Below are 15,946 nucleotides of genomic sequence, written 5' to 3' on the forward strand. Positions count from 1 at the left end.
TGCTACTTTCTAAAATGCATTTTGGGTAAATTAAATTAAAAAAATGCTCTCAATATATTTATGTGATTTCTGTGGCCGACGAGGGAATGAGATGTGTGGGGGTTGTTTAAAAGGGCAACCAAAGGAGTAAAGGGAGCTGTCACAGTTCCTCTTCTTGCATAAGAAATAAGCAACAGCAGCCTTCTGAAAAGACACAGCTGTGCTCTCACTACACCTGCCTAGAGGCATTTGACCCAACTGTCTAATAGAGTTATTCTGTGGAGTATATATCGTATAATTTGTAGTATTAGGTCCTTGAAATTTGGTTATGTCAGATATTTTCTTCTACATTATATACTGATCTAAGTGACCAGCTGCAAACTGCGGTGTCAGAAGCAAAAATCAGCCCTCTGGTGAATCTTGTCAAGAAAAAGGCTACAGTGGGAGTAGGGAAGTGTTGGTCTAGTGGCTAGAGCTGTGTGCTTTTGCTCTGCAAAGGTTGCAAGAACCTGGTTCAATCCCCACAGCCTCCACTCCGACTTCCTGAGTAAAACCCTTAACCCCACACTAATCCCTGGGCACCAAACAATGGTAGTCCACTGCTCCCCAAGGGGATGGGTCAAATGCAGGGAGTGAATTTCCCCATAAACAGACAATAAAGGGATTTCCAAATAGATCACCTAGATAATAATTCATGGAGAACTGCACATCTGGACAAAATAGTTGGTAACCCTGAAAGAAAACACGCAATGGTCACATTAGCTACTTAAAACTGACTAAAGTAATGATAAACGAAAATTCTTTGAAAATTAACATATGAAAGTCAGATATTGCTTTTCAACCATGCATCAATAGATCCAGTTTAAAAAATAAACTCAAGAAACAGGCCTGACAAGAGGGATGGTACCTCTAGAAAAGACCCAAAATAATGTGACCCAAGGGACATGTTAAATCAAGGTATTCCTACTAAATGGCATCACAGGTGTCTACAATCATGTAATCAGTCAGTGGCCTTTATATAGGGCTACAAGTATTTGCTGTGTTGTTTGGTGACATGGTGTGTACCACACTCAACATGGACCAAAGGAAGCAAAGAGAGTTAACTCAGGAGATTAGAAGGAAAATTATAGACCATTTTTCTGCTTATGTCACTGTTACTTTAGAACGTTACCTGGAGGCAAAACAAACTGACACAGGGTTGGATCCACAAGGAGCTTAAATTGACATATTGTTTTGTCAGAGTACACAACATATTACAGACAATTAGAAGTTTTATCCCATACCTGCTGCCCTTCTGCCCACATAAATACATAATGTTTACCAACTGAGAAGGGTCAGGAGAAAGCATGTTTAGGGTAGAAGCTATCCATACCCAAGCAGCTTGATGCTCTTGTGACTGCAGTTGCACATATTTAGAATTGCAAGATATATGGGACTGTAGTCAACCTTCCTGGAAGTGGCCAGTTTGGTTCAGCGAATGACCTATGGACAGATGAGACAAAAATTTAACTGTTTGCCAAGGCAAAGCAGTTCTATGTTCACAGATGGAAAAATTAAGTATATAAAGAAAATAAAACAGTCCCTACTGTGAAACATGTAGGAGGCCCTGTTATGTTCTGGGGCTGCTTATTTTCTTATTCTGGCAGAGGGTTTCTCTAATCTCTGCAGGTTACGATAAAATATTAAAGTTCAAATAGAAACAAGTGCATCTAGAGCAGTTTTATCGTGTGTGATGGTAGATTATCGTTTCTTTTCGCTATGTGGCTGGTCTAAATCGCAATAAAATGCTCCAAGTAATATAAATCGTAGGATTTTACAGTATGCTGAGCAACTCTAGCGATCTGCGAGTCCGGTGAGAGCCATCATGTGATGAAACCCAGCCGTGACATCAGTGTAGTCAAACGTCCTCGGGCGGGTGTATAGAACCACCACGTCACGCATTGTTAAGCACTCTGAAAGGATCATTAAAACGTAATTACAATGGTCTATTGTACTGCTGCCAATTCTAGGAATGACTTTGGATCGGGAAAAAGAATATTTAATTATCCGAAGGACTCGGTTTGGCATCAAATTTCGATCAAAAAGTAAATAGATTAGATAAAAATCAACCGGACAATCTGGCGTCCGAACCGATACAGCAAACTATGTTCAGATCACGGCAGATTGTTTTATCATCAATCCTGCTCTCACTGCATCAGTTGGTTTCAATATACCAAAGTTGCAATTGCTTGTTTTCTTTGATGTATAACTCTAAGAAATTGCCTGATGGAAATAAAGCTGATACATCATTTATTTTTTTATGAAATATTTTATTTCATAAAACAACAAACCCTAGCTAGTTGCACAGTTTAGTATAGCCACAGCTCCAGACGGATTTCCATATCATTATGGTCCGTGCTCCAGAACAACAAGAACTGCGATGGATAACAGTCAGTTACCGCAGGTAGACAATATTTCCCACCTGTACAGCAGAAAAGACGCGGTACTTGACTGCTCGCTGCAATCGGATAACCGAGGGGCCGCCTTCCCCATCCAGGCACAGCAGCGCAGCACAACCTGCTATCCAGAATTGCCAGCACCTCACACAGGGCTCCAACACTGACCGCCAGCCTTCACAAACATAGCAAGTCAATATTTATTCACCTTTGTGATGGAGTTTTTATCCTTTAACAAGGATAGATACGAAGCCATCAGTCTTAGTGGTTGTATTAATGCTAATTTGTCATATTAATAAATTAATTAGACGGTGTGTTTTCACATCTTTGAGTTGATTTGTGAAGAACATGTTTATGTAAGGTTTGTCTAGACACAACTGAGCAGCTATAGAAACACTAAATGAACTTGTGACCTCTGCTTACACTGACGCTGCCTGATGTGACACTCAACAAGGAAAAGAAGATGCTGAGGAGGCTGCAGACAGAAACACACAACCAGGTTGCCTGTCTGACTCTGTGCCAGACAGTGAAGCAGAGTGATGCTCCATATGAGGAGTTAGACAGAGAGGCTCAAACAGAAGCAGCACATCCTGTCACAATAAAGAACTTTTCGTCCTCAAACACCTTTTTTTTGTTTTGTTCTCGAGGTACAAAAGTTTTATACAGATGTGCTTGAGAAAAAATAAATCAGCATTAAGACTTAGGAGAACGACGGATAATGACGTGTAGTGCATTGCAAAAGCATTGTACTCATTAAAGTTTCGACTAATTGTAAGGTGAAAGGAAAAAGGGATCTTTTTTTTGTCTGTATCTACTCCTCCAATATTTGTATTGGCCTCTTCTGCTCTTTTATGTCCTTTGTATTGCTAAGTCTCTCTTATGCCATGCATCCTTAATATTTAAAACAGAACTGACCTAACTGCTGTGTCCCCTGGTCTACATGATGCTGTTTGTTCACTAAAGTTCTCTGAGGTCTTCGCTCAACAGCAGGATTTATACTTTGAATAAACTAAAAACAGATGTACTTTATTTACTGATAAGATCTGAAGGTAATTGGTATACTAAGGTGTCGAATTAAACAGGGCTTCATATGCATGATGGGGAGAATTATTGACTACTATATGACCATGTATGGCAGGAAATCACCATAAAAATGCACTCGAATTAACCACACAAAATGTGAAAAAGTTTTGATCGCTATTTGCATGTGCATCTCTTTATTTGCACCATAATATAACTAGTGTTATGAAAGGTGTAACTTATTGTTAGGCATTCTAGGACCACATAGTGCCAACAGCATTTTTTCCGACACACTTCAGTTGCCTGTTAAAGAGGAGGGATCAAGGAATTGCCTTCCCAACTAGTATTGCCAGAAAAGGACAGAGCACAGGGAGAGAAGCATCCAAACACTGCTGGGGCTGCGATGATGAGAGATAAAAGAAATAGATTCAACCATCAAAAGTTGTATTACATGGTGGTTGTTTTTTTTTTATATTGTTTGTATTTTGCATATTTGCACCTAAATACCTGCAGGGCACTGACTGTGATGGGTTTTTTTTTAAAGCAAAAAGCTCAGCATCAATGGAATTGATCGGTGGAAAACCAGTCTTATGATGAACACTATTTATGGCTTGTTTGTACGTGACACCGCAATAGCTGCCTTTGGACTCTATATCTTACTTTAAAGCTGGAGCCATTTTATTGTAAACTTGTTTTTTACCATTAACGTATTTTTAATGACAGGTACCTGTTTTAAACTATGCAGTTCTTCTGAAAGGCGTCTTACTGTACCAATGGTTCTAAAAAGTAGCTGAACAGATAAAAGGAAAACACAGGAATGTGTAGGTTGTTTGCTCACATATAGCAGATGAATCTGCTGTTTAATGCAATTAAATATTATGCACTAGCCTAAAGGAAAAGGAAAAGAGCTCCTGCAAAGTGAAATATGGTATTGTCAATATAGGTTCTCTTGTATCATCACAAACACGTAACAGATTTTTAAGAATACATCTTTTTATTACAGGAATTTTATTCTGCTTTTGTCTTGGTATTGCTCCTTAGTACAAGTTGGTTATTTTTCTATTTTATCAATACACTCTTTGTAGTATGTTTTATTCTGATTTTATTATTTTTATTAAATTATGATTATTTATATCTTTTTTTTTTTATCTTTTTCAGTACTGCACACCGTGTTAGTTAAACAAATTGTTTTCATAATGGATTTTATATATCGAATGGATTTGCATGCTAAAAGCACAGAAAAGGGTTAAAAAGGACTTAAGCTGAGATGGATTATATAACCATACACATACTATTCAAGAAGAATGTTTGCTTAATGTACAGTAGAATTTGTTCTTGTGCATAAGAATAGTCAAGCGCTCTTTCTATTTTCTAGAATGTCGCATGACTGTATTTCTGATTCCTGCAGCAGCGCTTCTTTGTGCTATATTGGCAATATGGTGCATCTGCAGTAAAAATGTGTTTAAAGCTACAGCTTGGGTGTTGCCTAAGCTTTACTGCATTTTTAGATAGCTATCACCATCTAGTGGTATAATGCCTTATTACATTTGTACAAGTAACAGGTAGCCAAGCTCATGATGTTTTAAATGTAATCTCTTCATGCCATCTTATACCGTGGTGCTGTAAATAAGCCATACGTGTATATATTCTGATCATTTATCTTTGCTTGTACTTTTTTGTTTCTTTTTTGCAGGACCGTAAGCTAACCAAAGCAGAGCAGCAACGTTTCAAGGAGGAGGCAGAAATGTTGAAGGGACTTCAACATCCCAACATAGTCCGCTTTTATGATTCCTGGGAGTCTGTGCTGCGTGGAAAGAAGTGCATTGTACTGGTCACCGAGCTCATGACATCTGGAACACTCAAAACGTTAGTGAAAAATCACATATGTATTCCTCACATTCAGATTTATTATTTAAAAAAGGGCCAGTATATAGAAATAAAGATCTTTCATTTTCCCAAAGAAAATTCCATTAGGCCTGATTGTGTTCCAAGGATGATTTCCATTTGTTTATTTTATTTGGCAGGTTTTGTGCTAGCATGTACCACATGTACATAAAGCAAAGGCATTTGGCCATTTTCGTTTCAAATTGTAAGCACCAGATACTGTAAGAAATTAGAACATAAGGGATGAACACAGCCTACACAAAGCATGGCAGATGACAGCTGAAGCCTTAAAGTGATCACAGTAACCATGACCTACCTGTAGCTGTTACACCTTTTAAGCAAGATTAAAGGAGCTCTACCAATAGAGCTTTTAAGCACACAGTTATCACTCAAGTACAACATGATTGTTGTCTCATTGGAGGCTTTCTTTGGCAATGAAAACAGCTTATAGAGGTTTTAGTAATTAAGGCCATTTTAATCATATTTTTTAACAGCGAAGTAGTTTTAACCCATCTACAATTAATCTCTGCATAAAGTAAGTGTACTATGAATTATGCCAAAGATATTAAAAATACATTTCTACTTCTATAGTTGTATTCATTGTGCTCTGTATTCTGGGTATTGACACCATATATATTCTGTGCACAGCTACCTTAAGCGCTTCAAGGTGATGAAACCCAAAGTCCTCAGAAGTTGGTGCAGACAAATTCTGAAAGGCCTTCACTTCCTTCACACTAGGACTCCACCGATTGTCCACCGAGACCTCAAGTGTGACAACATTTTCATAACAGGCCCCACAGGATCAGTTAAAATAGGTGACCTGGGACTTGCTACCCTTATGAGGACCTCATTTGCAAAAAGTGTCATAGGTAAGATGTACACACTGATCGGAAACATGACTACTGACGGTAATTATCTTGGCATGTGGTTGTAGCTGGAAGACATTAGGGGATTCAGTGAATACTGTGTCCTCAAAGTCAATGCGTTAAAAAAGGAAAAAGGCAAAGATTTGGATTTAGATGTATTTAAAAAGAACCTTATGTGATGGTGGATAATTGGGTCAGAGTGAATAATTGTGCTGTTTTTTTCATTATGCAGTTATCAGTATCTTTTAAAAGTTATAAGGAAAAATAACATCAGCGTGTTTGTCCATCTATTAACGGACCCGATTTAGTGGCATATCAGATGTTTATAAAGTGAGCTTCTTAGGAGTGAAAGTGGTGACAGCCAATGGCACAAGAAAAGACAGCGGGCCAATCTGTAGCTTGTGGATGGTCTAAAGTTAGGGAAGAAGGCTTCAGTTTGATCTGCGGTTTTCCGCTTGGTCCTAGTGCTCAACGAATGTCTGTGTACTGTAGCGTAATACTGTTTTTGGACAGTAACAACTGCAGGGGACCGAACAAAATTACGTCCTTGGCAGGGAATATTTGAAAACATTCATTATTTTTCTTAAAAAGATAGGGCTGCGGTTGGTCTAGCTCTGTAAGGACCCACATGAAAAAATAAACCAAGATTTTATCAACCAAAAAGATAAAAAGAAAATCTCATAATCAACATTTACATGAATGAATAGTGTGAGTATCTGTGCTGTGCACCTGCACTACTTCTTTGCGAGTGAGAGCGGGAAGACAGGGTCAAAGACAAAGGTCACAAAAGAGGAACAAACCCAAAGCAGCTGCATTCAATGATATATGGATAAAACATCCCCTTGCTGGGGATTCAGGAAAAGGTTGGTGTTTCATTAACACAGTGAATGATGATAACAAAGCAAAAAGGACATAGTGAATCTAAATAATATTTTGTTTTGTTCCTGATTTGCCAAGTTTAGATGCATTAATAGGGGCTTATTCAGAAGAGCTCAAATTTGTAGATTTGTAACTTTTTTTGATTTTGTATTTGTTTCAGTACTTATAAACTTTCCACGTAACATATTTATGTTATTTTTTATTCTAATTGAAAAGAATGACATGTCTGAGCATTAACTGTGCAAGTTAAGCAAATTAAATTATTTTTGGAGAATAATCAACACATTTGACCCCAGGTGTGTTCATGGTATCAAAAAATGGCTAAGGGGGTAAGCAACTCAAAAAAGGTTGAGAAGCACTGATTAGAGAATGAACGGGAAAGATTACTTCTGGTTCCAGCACTTAAACAACTTTAACAACTTAAAGATCCCAGTTAGCAGGGAAGGTGGTATATATCCGGGCAAAATCTCAAAAATAGAATGACATTAAAAGTTTGCACAATGTTAATTTTACTAATAACTAGTTTGATGGCAATCTTCGTTGGCTATTGTATTCCAAACATATCAACTTTTTAGAACAGTTCCTCTGGACGACCACGACTGGAGACCAATGATTGATTGCACTTCCTGTTTTTCTTTGTAGCCAATTTTAAATTTAAAGCTGCTTTCTTGCTTTGCCAGGAACCCCAGAGTTCATGGCCCCAGAGATGTATGAGGAGCACTATGATGAATCTGTCGATGTTTATGCCTTTGGGATGTGTATGCTAGAGATGGCTACTTCCGAATATCCCTACTCGGAATGCCAAAATGCTGCTCAGATCTATCGCAAAGTCACAAGTGTAAGTGTCTGTAAAGGAAATACACCTGATCACTCCTAATAACAAAGAAATATTTCTATGTTATAACCTGTTAATATAGCCAAGATATTGGAGCACAAAGAACGTCTTAAAACACCTTGTTTAAAATATTTTGTTTATTTGCCATTTTTATGCAGGGTATTAAACCAGCCAGCTTTGATAAAGTAAATGACCCAGAAATCAAGGAGATTATTGAGGGCTGCATTCGTCAGAACAAATGCCAGAGGTAAAACAATTTTTGTTTTATGTCTTTAATCCATCATGGAAATGTATTTGTCACAGTCTTGTTTTCGTTTCGCCCTTACAGACTCTCAATCAGAGACCTCCTGAATCATGCATTCTTTGCAGAAGATACAGGAGTCAGAGTGGAACTGGCAGAAGAAGACACAGGCACACAGGACTGCCTGGCTCTCCGGATTTGGGTTGAAGACCCCAAAAAGCTGAAGGGGAAACACAAGGACAATGAAGCCATTGAGTTCACCTATGACCTGGAGAATGACAGCGCTGAGGAAGTTGCTTTAGAAATGGTAAGACATATGAACATACTAAAAGCAATGACCAGTGGGTTAAATAAATTCAACCAAAACCTGATTTTGCAAAATTCGTGTAATTGTCATAAAGGAAACTAGACTTTCAAAACTAATAAACTACTTTCCGGAAGGCTAGAACCACCCTAAGTAGTTATGTCTTTTTGTCTTCCCATTTTACTTTTCACAGGTGAAGTCAGGCTTCTTCCATGAGAGTGATGCAAAAGTAGTGGGAAAATCCATCCGAGACCGAGTGAATCTAATCAAAAAGTCAAGAGAGCGTCGGCAGCAGCAGCTTTTTCATCAAGGCTTTGATGACAGGAGAGATTCTACCATCTCCTCTTATGTCTTCTCTTTTCCTTCATGCCCTTCGTCACTAATGGTTGGAACAGCTGGACAAACAGGAGGTGCAGAAAGTGGAGCTGGAGGAGTGGTTCAGGAGTCAGAGGAGCTCCCTGAAGTTGATCAGCATGTCAGACAGCAACATATGCTTGGTGTGACAACCCTTAGCTTGCCAGGTAGAGCTAATCAAAAACTTGCTTCCTGCACTACATTGCTAAAGCATTTATGCTCTTGTATTGTGTTGAAGGGGAACTGAATAGCTTGACAAAATGTAAACAATTCAGGATAATTGAAAGAAGGAGCTGTATTGGCTAAAAATATATATTTTAAAATGTGTTTTAAGACTAGATAAAGCATTTTTCACCAAGTTTTTTATTGCTTTTTTATTTATTTTAGAAACTGGAAGTGTTGGGTCTGCCAGCTGTGAATCCTATGCAAGTGGACAGAGCCAGGCACTCTCTCTACAAGGGGAACCCTACTCCCATTCTCAGATAACTCCTCAACCTTTGATATCTGTAGGTTTATGCTTAAGCCTGTTAATGATAGACATCTGTTTCATATAAAATCTGTATATTGATTGTGAAGTGAAGAATTGGTGCTTACACATCTTCTTGTGGTACAGAACTCTGGCCTATTCACTGAAACTCCAAAACTGGGCCCTGGCGAGACTGGAGGTGTTCCAAATCTGCCGGTATCTCAGAGTGTTAGTTTGTCCAATGTTTGCATCCCCAATATCGAAGGGGGACCTGTTGGCCAGGTGTTTCTTCAACCTACTGCCATTGTTCCACAGATATCTCAGAGTGTAGCGCAACAACACTTTCAGGTGAAAAAAGTTTACATCTTTTACAAATATAAACAACTTTTACAAAGGGACAAAGCCTTAAATTCTATTGCTAATTTAAGTAAAGAAATGTTTATATAACTCTGTTCAGATGGACTATTTCCTTGATTAATTATTAAATAACAAACCCAGTGGGCTCATAACTGAGATTGGCATTCCTTGTAGCAATAAACAGAGCTTCCCACAGGATGTTATTAAGTAAAGATACTAAAATGCAAGAATATTAAGACACTTACAGGTTTGTAATGTAAAAATGGGTCTTTAAAATTCATGCTTTGGTTTTCTGAAGCGTAATTGTAGTGTATGATCTAAACTCCTTATCTTGTATAAAATGCTGTGGGAAACACTGTTCTTTAAAGTTAAATGTCTGTTTATTTTCCCTGTCATGGCTAATTCCTAACCCAATTTCTGTACCGCTTTCTCTCCCCTCCCTTTCTTATATTCTACTCAAATCCTTCTTACTTCATTGTCACTTAGCAGTCACAAACATTTCCATCAGATGCATTCCAAACGGTCACTGCTCCTGTATCCATGGCTCCCTCACAGTCAAACATACATGCAGTTTCTCCACAAGCTCCCATTAATGTTTTTCCTTCATCCATGTCAGTTAGCGACCCTACTGGACTTGCAGGGACCATTGTGCCCCACACTCTGCCAACTCAGCTACCTGTTGCTCTCATGCAGCAGAGTGACATTACTCCCCACTCTGCTCCTCAGCAAACACAGCATGTTGTTAGTCCACACCAGTCCATTACTCCACAACAAGCAGACATGGTCCACCAGACTGCTACTCATCAGCAGCAACCACATCAGCTCGCATTGGCTGAACAGCAACAGACTATTGCAACTCAGCTGTTGCCAGAAAAGCATCATCATAGCCTTTCAGCTGCAACAGTCCAGTCTGAGCAGCAGATTACTCTAAATCCCCCACTCCAGTCAACTTCTCAACAGCAAGTGATGATCACACAAACAAATGTGGAGACGCAAGCTTTGTTATTGCCACTGCCAGGGGAGCAAGCTCAGGCCTATGAACTGCAACCGACAGGAGAAACTTGCGAGCAAACTTTCAGAAAATCACAACAACTACAGCAACAGCTTCAGCAACAGCAAACACTATTACAACAGCAACAGCAGTTACTTCAGCATCAACACCTGCTACTCCTTGAAAGACACCCAATGTATGCGCATAAGGTTGATCAGCAGCAACAAATAGCTCTGATTCAGCAACAGGAGCACCAGACACAACTCCAACAGCAGACAGCAATACAACACAAGCAATTGTTGGATCAGCATCTCGCTCCTGGGTTTTCAACATTTGAACAGCAAAATCAAGGTTATCTCCATCAAGGACAACCTACACAGACACAAATGCAACAACAGCCACAGATTCCCTCACAGCAACAGCAGAAACATCAGTTATATCAGCAAACAGGACAACAGCAGGAAGGAATATTGCAAACAGGACTAGAGGCACAAGAACGAACTGGACAACAGCAACAAAACACTATACTGCAGCAACAATCTCAGCAGACGCAACAGCAAAGCATATTCAAGCACATGGAACAACAACAAGCATTCATGCAACAGCATTTGCAAAAGCAGATCATCTTAAAGCAGTCCCAGCTGCAACAGGCAGCTCAGCTGCAGCAGCAAGAATTAAAACAAGTACAACTTGAACAAAGCTTAGAGTATCTGCAGCAAGCTCTGTTGCAGAAGAAGCTTGAAAATCATCTTCAGCAAGTTGCCTTAGACAGACAAAATGCAGTCCTTCAGCAACAGGCCCAAATGAAACATCAAGAACAGCAAGCTCCCACCACTCAGCATCTACAGCAAGCTGAAAAACAAGAATCTGTGCCTATACCTCAAAATAGCAACACCTCGCAAATAGAGACACAACCTGCTAATGTGCAGGAGGTGTGTACTCCACAACTTATAACTCTTCAGGCTACACAACAGTCAGCCAGACATGAAACTATGGAGAAGCAGCAGGAGGTACAACTTATCCAACAACAGCAGCAAGCTGTTGGTGCTGAGCCACAACAACACACCTCTATCAAATCTCAACTTTTAGTGGGTGTTCCTGTGAGCATCGAGGGACTCCAACCACAAATTCAAGTCCCAGTGACCATCCAGACTAAACCTATTCCTCTCCCGACAGCTTCAGTGTTCTTGGGTCAGCAAGGACAAAGTTCCTTTCACAACCCGAATCAGAACCAAATTCCAACCCAGTTTTTAGTCCCGTCTTTGCCCCAAGCCCCACCAGCTACAACTGCAGTCAGTGTATCTACCCCAACAGCCATGATCCAGGGACAAACGCAATTGCAGACCCAGCAAATTCCATTACAGGCTAGTTATCCTGGACCTGTAACTCCCACACAGGCTGAGGTAGCTGCTCAGTCATTAATCCAGAATCAGCCTCAACACACAACTATTGTACAGCCCCAGGTTGCACATGGTCAAGTCCCAAACATCAATATTCAGATGATGGGCCAACAAAACCAAGCCACTAATCAACATTCTAATGCAATTGCCTCTCTCCCAAGTCCAAAACAACAAGAAACTTATGCTCAGCAAAGTACTTCACAGCAAGGTTTCAGACAGACCCCTGTCCAACAAGAAACAAAAGGCCAACTGCTTTGTCAGGGGCATCCCAACCCTGGCTTTATGAGTCCACAGCACGTCTCACAACCTCTCCCCCAAGCCATGCCATCTTTGCAGCACAATATGACTCATGTTTCACAACATCAGGTGCTTCAGCAACCACTAGTGCAGTATCAGCAGATGATTCTGTCTCCAGGCTCAACTGAGATTGCTGTGACAACTACTGAGAGTCTTGCTCCATCAGTTGACCCTGCTAGCCACCCTGTTTCTCATCTTCCAGTGCAAACTGGACAAGGGGTAGTTCCAGGACAAACAGCACTATATCCAGTTCCTGCAGCCCAGCAGAAGTTCCTCGGAAGCTCTGTGGACTCTTTCATCATTCAGTCATTAATGCCTCAGTCTGTTGAGCAGTTACAAAATCATCCTCAAGTTCCTGAACCCCAAGGAAATTCTACAACAAAGCTTCAGTTAACTGCACAGCTAATCCAAACTGCAACCCAGCAACCATCTCCTCTAGAGCAACCTTTGACAACACTTGACAAAAGTCAGTTTCCTCCTCAGTATCCCCCTACTTCACATCAGACTATACAGATTCCTGCACAGTCAGGTTCCAGTAATGTTTCTTTGCTTCAGTCACCGAACACATCCCTCCCACTTTATAGCCACTTAGAGGCAGAGGCTCCTCCATCTCAACAGCACCATGCCAAACATCTGCTGCCAGCTCACACGTATACACAAACCTGCATTGAGCCCCAGACATACTATCAAACACAGACACAGGTTCAAACACAAAGTCATTCTCACACTCAGCCAGACCACCAGAAACCCATGTCTGAAGAATCTTTTTTTAGTCATGCTATATGTCCTCCACAACAACTTCCCCTCAGCCCCTCGTGCCTCTCCACCACACTTCCCTCTGTACCATCCCAACAACCCGTCCCAGCTGCAGAGCTTCCCACATCTTCAACAGTAGCTCAGGTATCTTTACCTGGCCAGCCATCCTTTGTTCCCACCTCTCCTCAACCTGTCTCTGCTCTACAATCGCTTGACTCTAATGCTCCTAAACTACCCCAAGCCTCGCTGCAAGATTGTGATATTTCCCTGCCGGCCATCGCTCAGGTACATGAAATACAAAACTAGATTTATCTAATGGTTAAGATTGCCTCCTACTGAATTTTGTGTTTAAAAGTAACTTTACATCTTTGATACATACTGACATTCTGATTCCTGAAGCAAAAATTCCTAAATCAGTTTACAGTGTGGGTCAAATTTATTTTTAGCCCCCTTGAACTGTAAGAACTAAATGTCGGAAAACTTAATAAACATATACAAAATACGTTGATCAGATTATATTCTTATTGCTTATACTTATATTTTTATTGATTATACTACCTGAAATAGGTTTAAGCTACTTTTATACTAATCACTATTGTGGAGATGCCCTATCCATATTTAGTTGCAGGATGCTTGATATAAAATCCACCCTTGATATTATTTGCGCAGGGTTTTTAGTAAAAGCTGTTTTTCAAGATATTTTATTTAGTTTGGCACCTTTGTGGAGAATTTAGTTCTGCCCAATTATGTTTTTAAATCTTCTTACCTGGATTTAGGAAATAGTTAATTGCTTAACCCTTTAAAGTTTTCCACAGTGAGTTTATAAACAAAATAATAATTTCCTCTATAGTAAGCAGTCAGCCCAAGATCATTGTTTATGGTGAATTTTCTTACACTAACAAACTTTCGTTTTGTCATCAAAAAACATTTTTTGGGGCTCTGTTCTTTATATGTTTTATTACCTCTAGGAAAAATGTAGTTGTTTGGGAATGTTTTTACTATTAGTACAGGGCTAGTGTGATTTTCTTGCAATTAGTTATGTAATTTCTGTCTTTTCAGTTCAGAATGGGACTTTGTGTTGTTTAAAGTTGGTTGATGTTAGTAGTGGAACACAGCTCCCCTTGTCCCTTTAGTTCAAGTTTATCAATCTGCTATGTACTGAGACGCTTTTTCATTCATTTAAATCAGTATTTTATTGATGGGAGCTAATTAAGTTCCCACTCAAGTATCCCAACAGTTTTGTTCCAGAAATATTTGGTGAATGCTCATTTGTCCTTTATTTATTGAATAAACACCAAAACAAGTGTAAGGATATATTATGATATATGAAATACACATACAAGAAACTGGTTTACCTCCACCGCTTTCTTGTATGTTCAGAATTCTGTGCTAATGTACTTCAGATGGTTCCACCATGTTTGGCAGGGTTGAACTTTATAACATATTACCAATAATGATAATAATAATATGTGAATGTTTACCATTATGGCAACTGATCTTTTTGTGTGTGCATATGTGTTTTCCTTATATCCATGTTTTGTCTATGAATACTCTGCAGGATGGTCCATCCCTTGCAAGTGCAGAATGTCATTCTTCAACAGGGTAGGTTTTCTTACAAAACATTTATTTTCTATTGTGTGAACAACTTTGGCTTTCACTTGTCTTGTCTTTTTGAGTTCTTAATTTTATTTTCCATCTAAAAATGTTGTTAAATTATTCCAAAATGTATTTGATATCCATGTTCATTACTCTCCTCAGGTCTGTTTCAGCAAATGGAGAAGACACTCTACATAATCTGGCAAATGGAAAGACTGAGAAGTCGAAGTCTCAGAAAAAAAATTCCTCTCAGAAGCTTGAGAAAAGTTTGCATCAGTTTCAACTCAGCATGCTCCAAGTGAGAAGGCCAGAAATCATGTTTTAAAGCTACTTTGAAGCCTGTATTTCTTCCTAGAACTGTATGATGTTTTTGTCTATTTTAACATTCACAGGTGTCTGGGAAGGGAGACAATCTGGTAGAATGCCAGCTAGAGACACATAGCAACAAGATGGTGACATTTAAATTTGATATTGAAGGAGATGCTCCTGAAGACATTGCAGATTACATGGTAAAACTTGCAGTGTTTTGGTGATGTCAATACTCATATTTATAAACCTTATTTTTTGTAACTGCTGTGTGGTTTTCCCTTTTAGGTAGAGGAGGATTTTGTCCTAGATATAGAGAAAGAAAAATTTGTGGAGGAACTGGTATTGATTGTGAAAAAAGCCCAGGAAATTCTTCAGTCCCAAACACAGGTATGTTAATGTTTTAGTCACCATCTTTTTCACTGCTGTGTACCCCCATAAGTAACGCAATGAATCGTAACCCCCACCCCCTTACAGGGGAACAGAAAACCTTGCCTGCTCAGCCAGGCCTACAATTCCTTCTAGCGACCCCCTTTCAGACACATGCACAGGTATCAGGTATTGCAGGCTAACAAAGAACCCAAATTACCCCCATTTCAAAGGGGCGGACCCGTTCATCCAGTTCAATTTGCATGTCTTCTAAGCCAAAGCAAGGCTTTGTTTTTAGTCCACTTTATGAAGCCTCAAACTCAAAGCTATTCCTGACTATTTCAATTGAAAAAGCTTCCTGGATTGGAAGTGAAACATCTTCAAACTTGGAAACAAAGCCAAGTGGATTGTCTTGTTTTAAGTATTTTGGAATGACTATTACCTGGATGAATGAGAATCTTTACCAGCATCTATAATTAACTTTTTTCCTCTTTTAGACTGGATCAACTAACCAGTTACAAGTGAGCACTAGCTCTGGTAAGCTTGTTGATTGTCATTTATTTATTTATATATATATATATATATATATATATATATATATATATATATAA

The 15,946-nt window shown here is 39.3% G+C and overlaps 1 protein-coding gene across 1 annotated transcript in view; it reads left to right on the plus strand.

Moving 5' to 3' along the window:
* wnk3 (WNK lysine deficient protein kinase 3) overlaps positions 1–15,946 on the plus strand; it is a gene marked incomplete at its 3' end in the record, with an annotated part of 41,528 nt that overhangs the window by 19,371 nt on the left and 6,211 nt on the right. Inside the window, exons 3-16 of the mRNA XM_015377900.1 lie at positions 5,128–5,300; positions 5,967–6,187; positions 7,744–7,901; positions 8,057–8,145; positions 8,227–8,446; positions 8,637–8,964; positions 9,185–9,303; positions 9,411–9,479; positions 9,579–9,611; positions 14,623–14,666; positions 14,823–14,958; positions 15,053–15,169; positions 15,255–15,356; positions 15,833–15,872. Coding sequence (XP_015233386.1) covers positions 5,128–5,300; positions 5,967–6,187; positions 7,744–7,901; positions 8,057–8,145; positions 8,227–8,446; positions 8,637–8,964; positions 9,185–9,303; positions 9,411–9,479; positions 9,579–9,611; positions 14,623–14,666; positions 14,823–14,958; positions 15,053–15,169; positions 15,255–15,356; positions 15,833–15,872 — 1,849 coding nt within the window. The remainder of the gene's footprint in view (positions 1–5,127; positions 5,301–5,966; positions 6,188–7,743; positions 7,902–8,056; positions 8,146–8,226; positions 8,447–8,636; positions 8,965–9,184; positions 9,304–9,410; positions 9,480–9,578; positions 9,612–14,622; positions 14,667–14,822; positions 14,959–15,052; positions 15,170–15,254; positions 15,357–15,832; positions 15,873–15,946) is intronic.

The sequence above is a fragment of the Cyprinodon variegatus genome, unplaced genomic scaffold (genome assembly GCF_000732505.1).
Source record: "Cyprinodon variegatus isolate N-32 unplaced genomic scaffold, C_variegatus-1.0 Scaffold161, whole genome shotgun sequence".
Taxonomy (NCBI): Eukaryota; Metazoa; Chordata; class Actinopteri; order Cyprinodontiformes; family Cyprinodontidae; genus Cyprinodon; species Cyprinodon variegatus.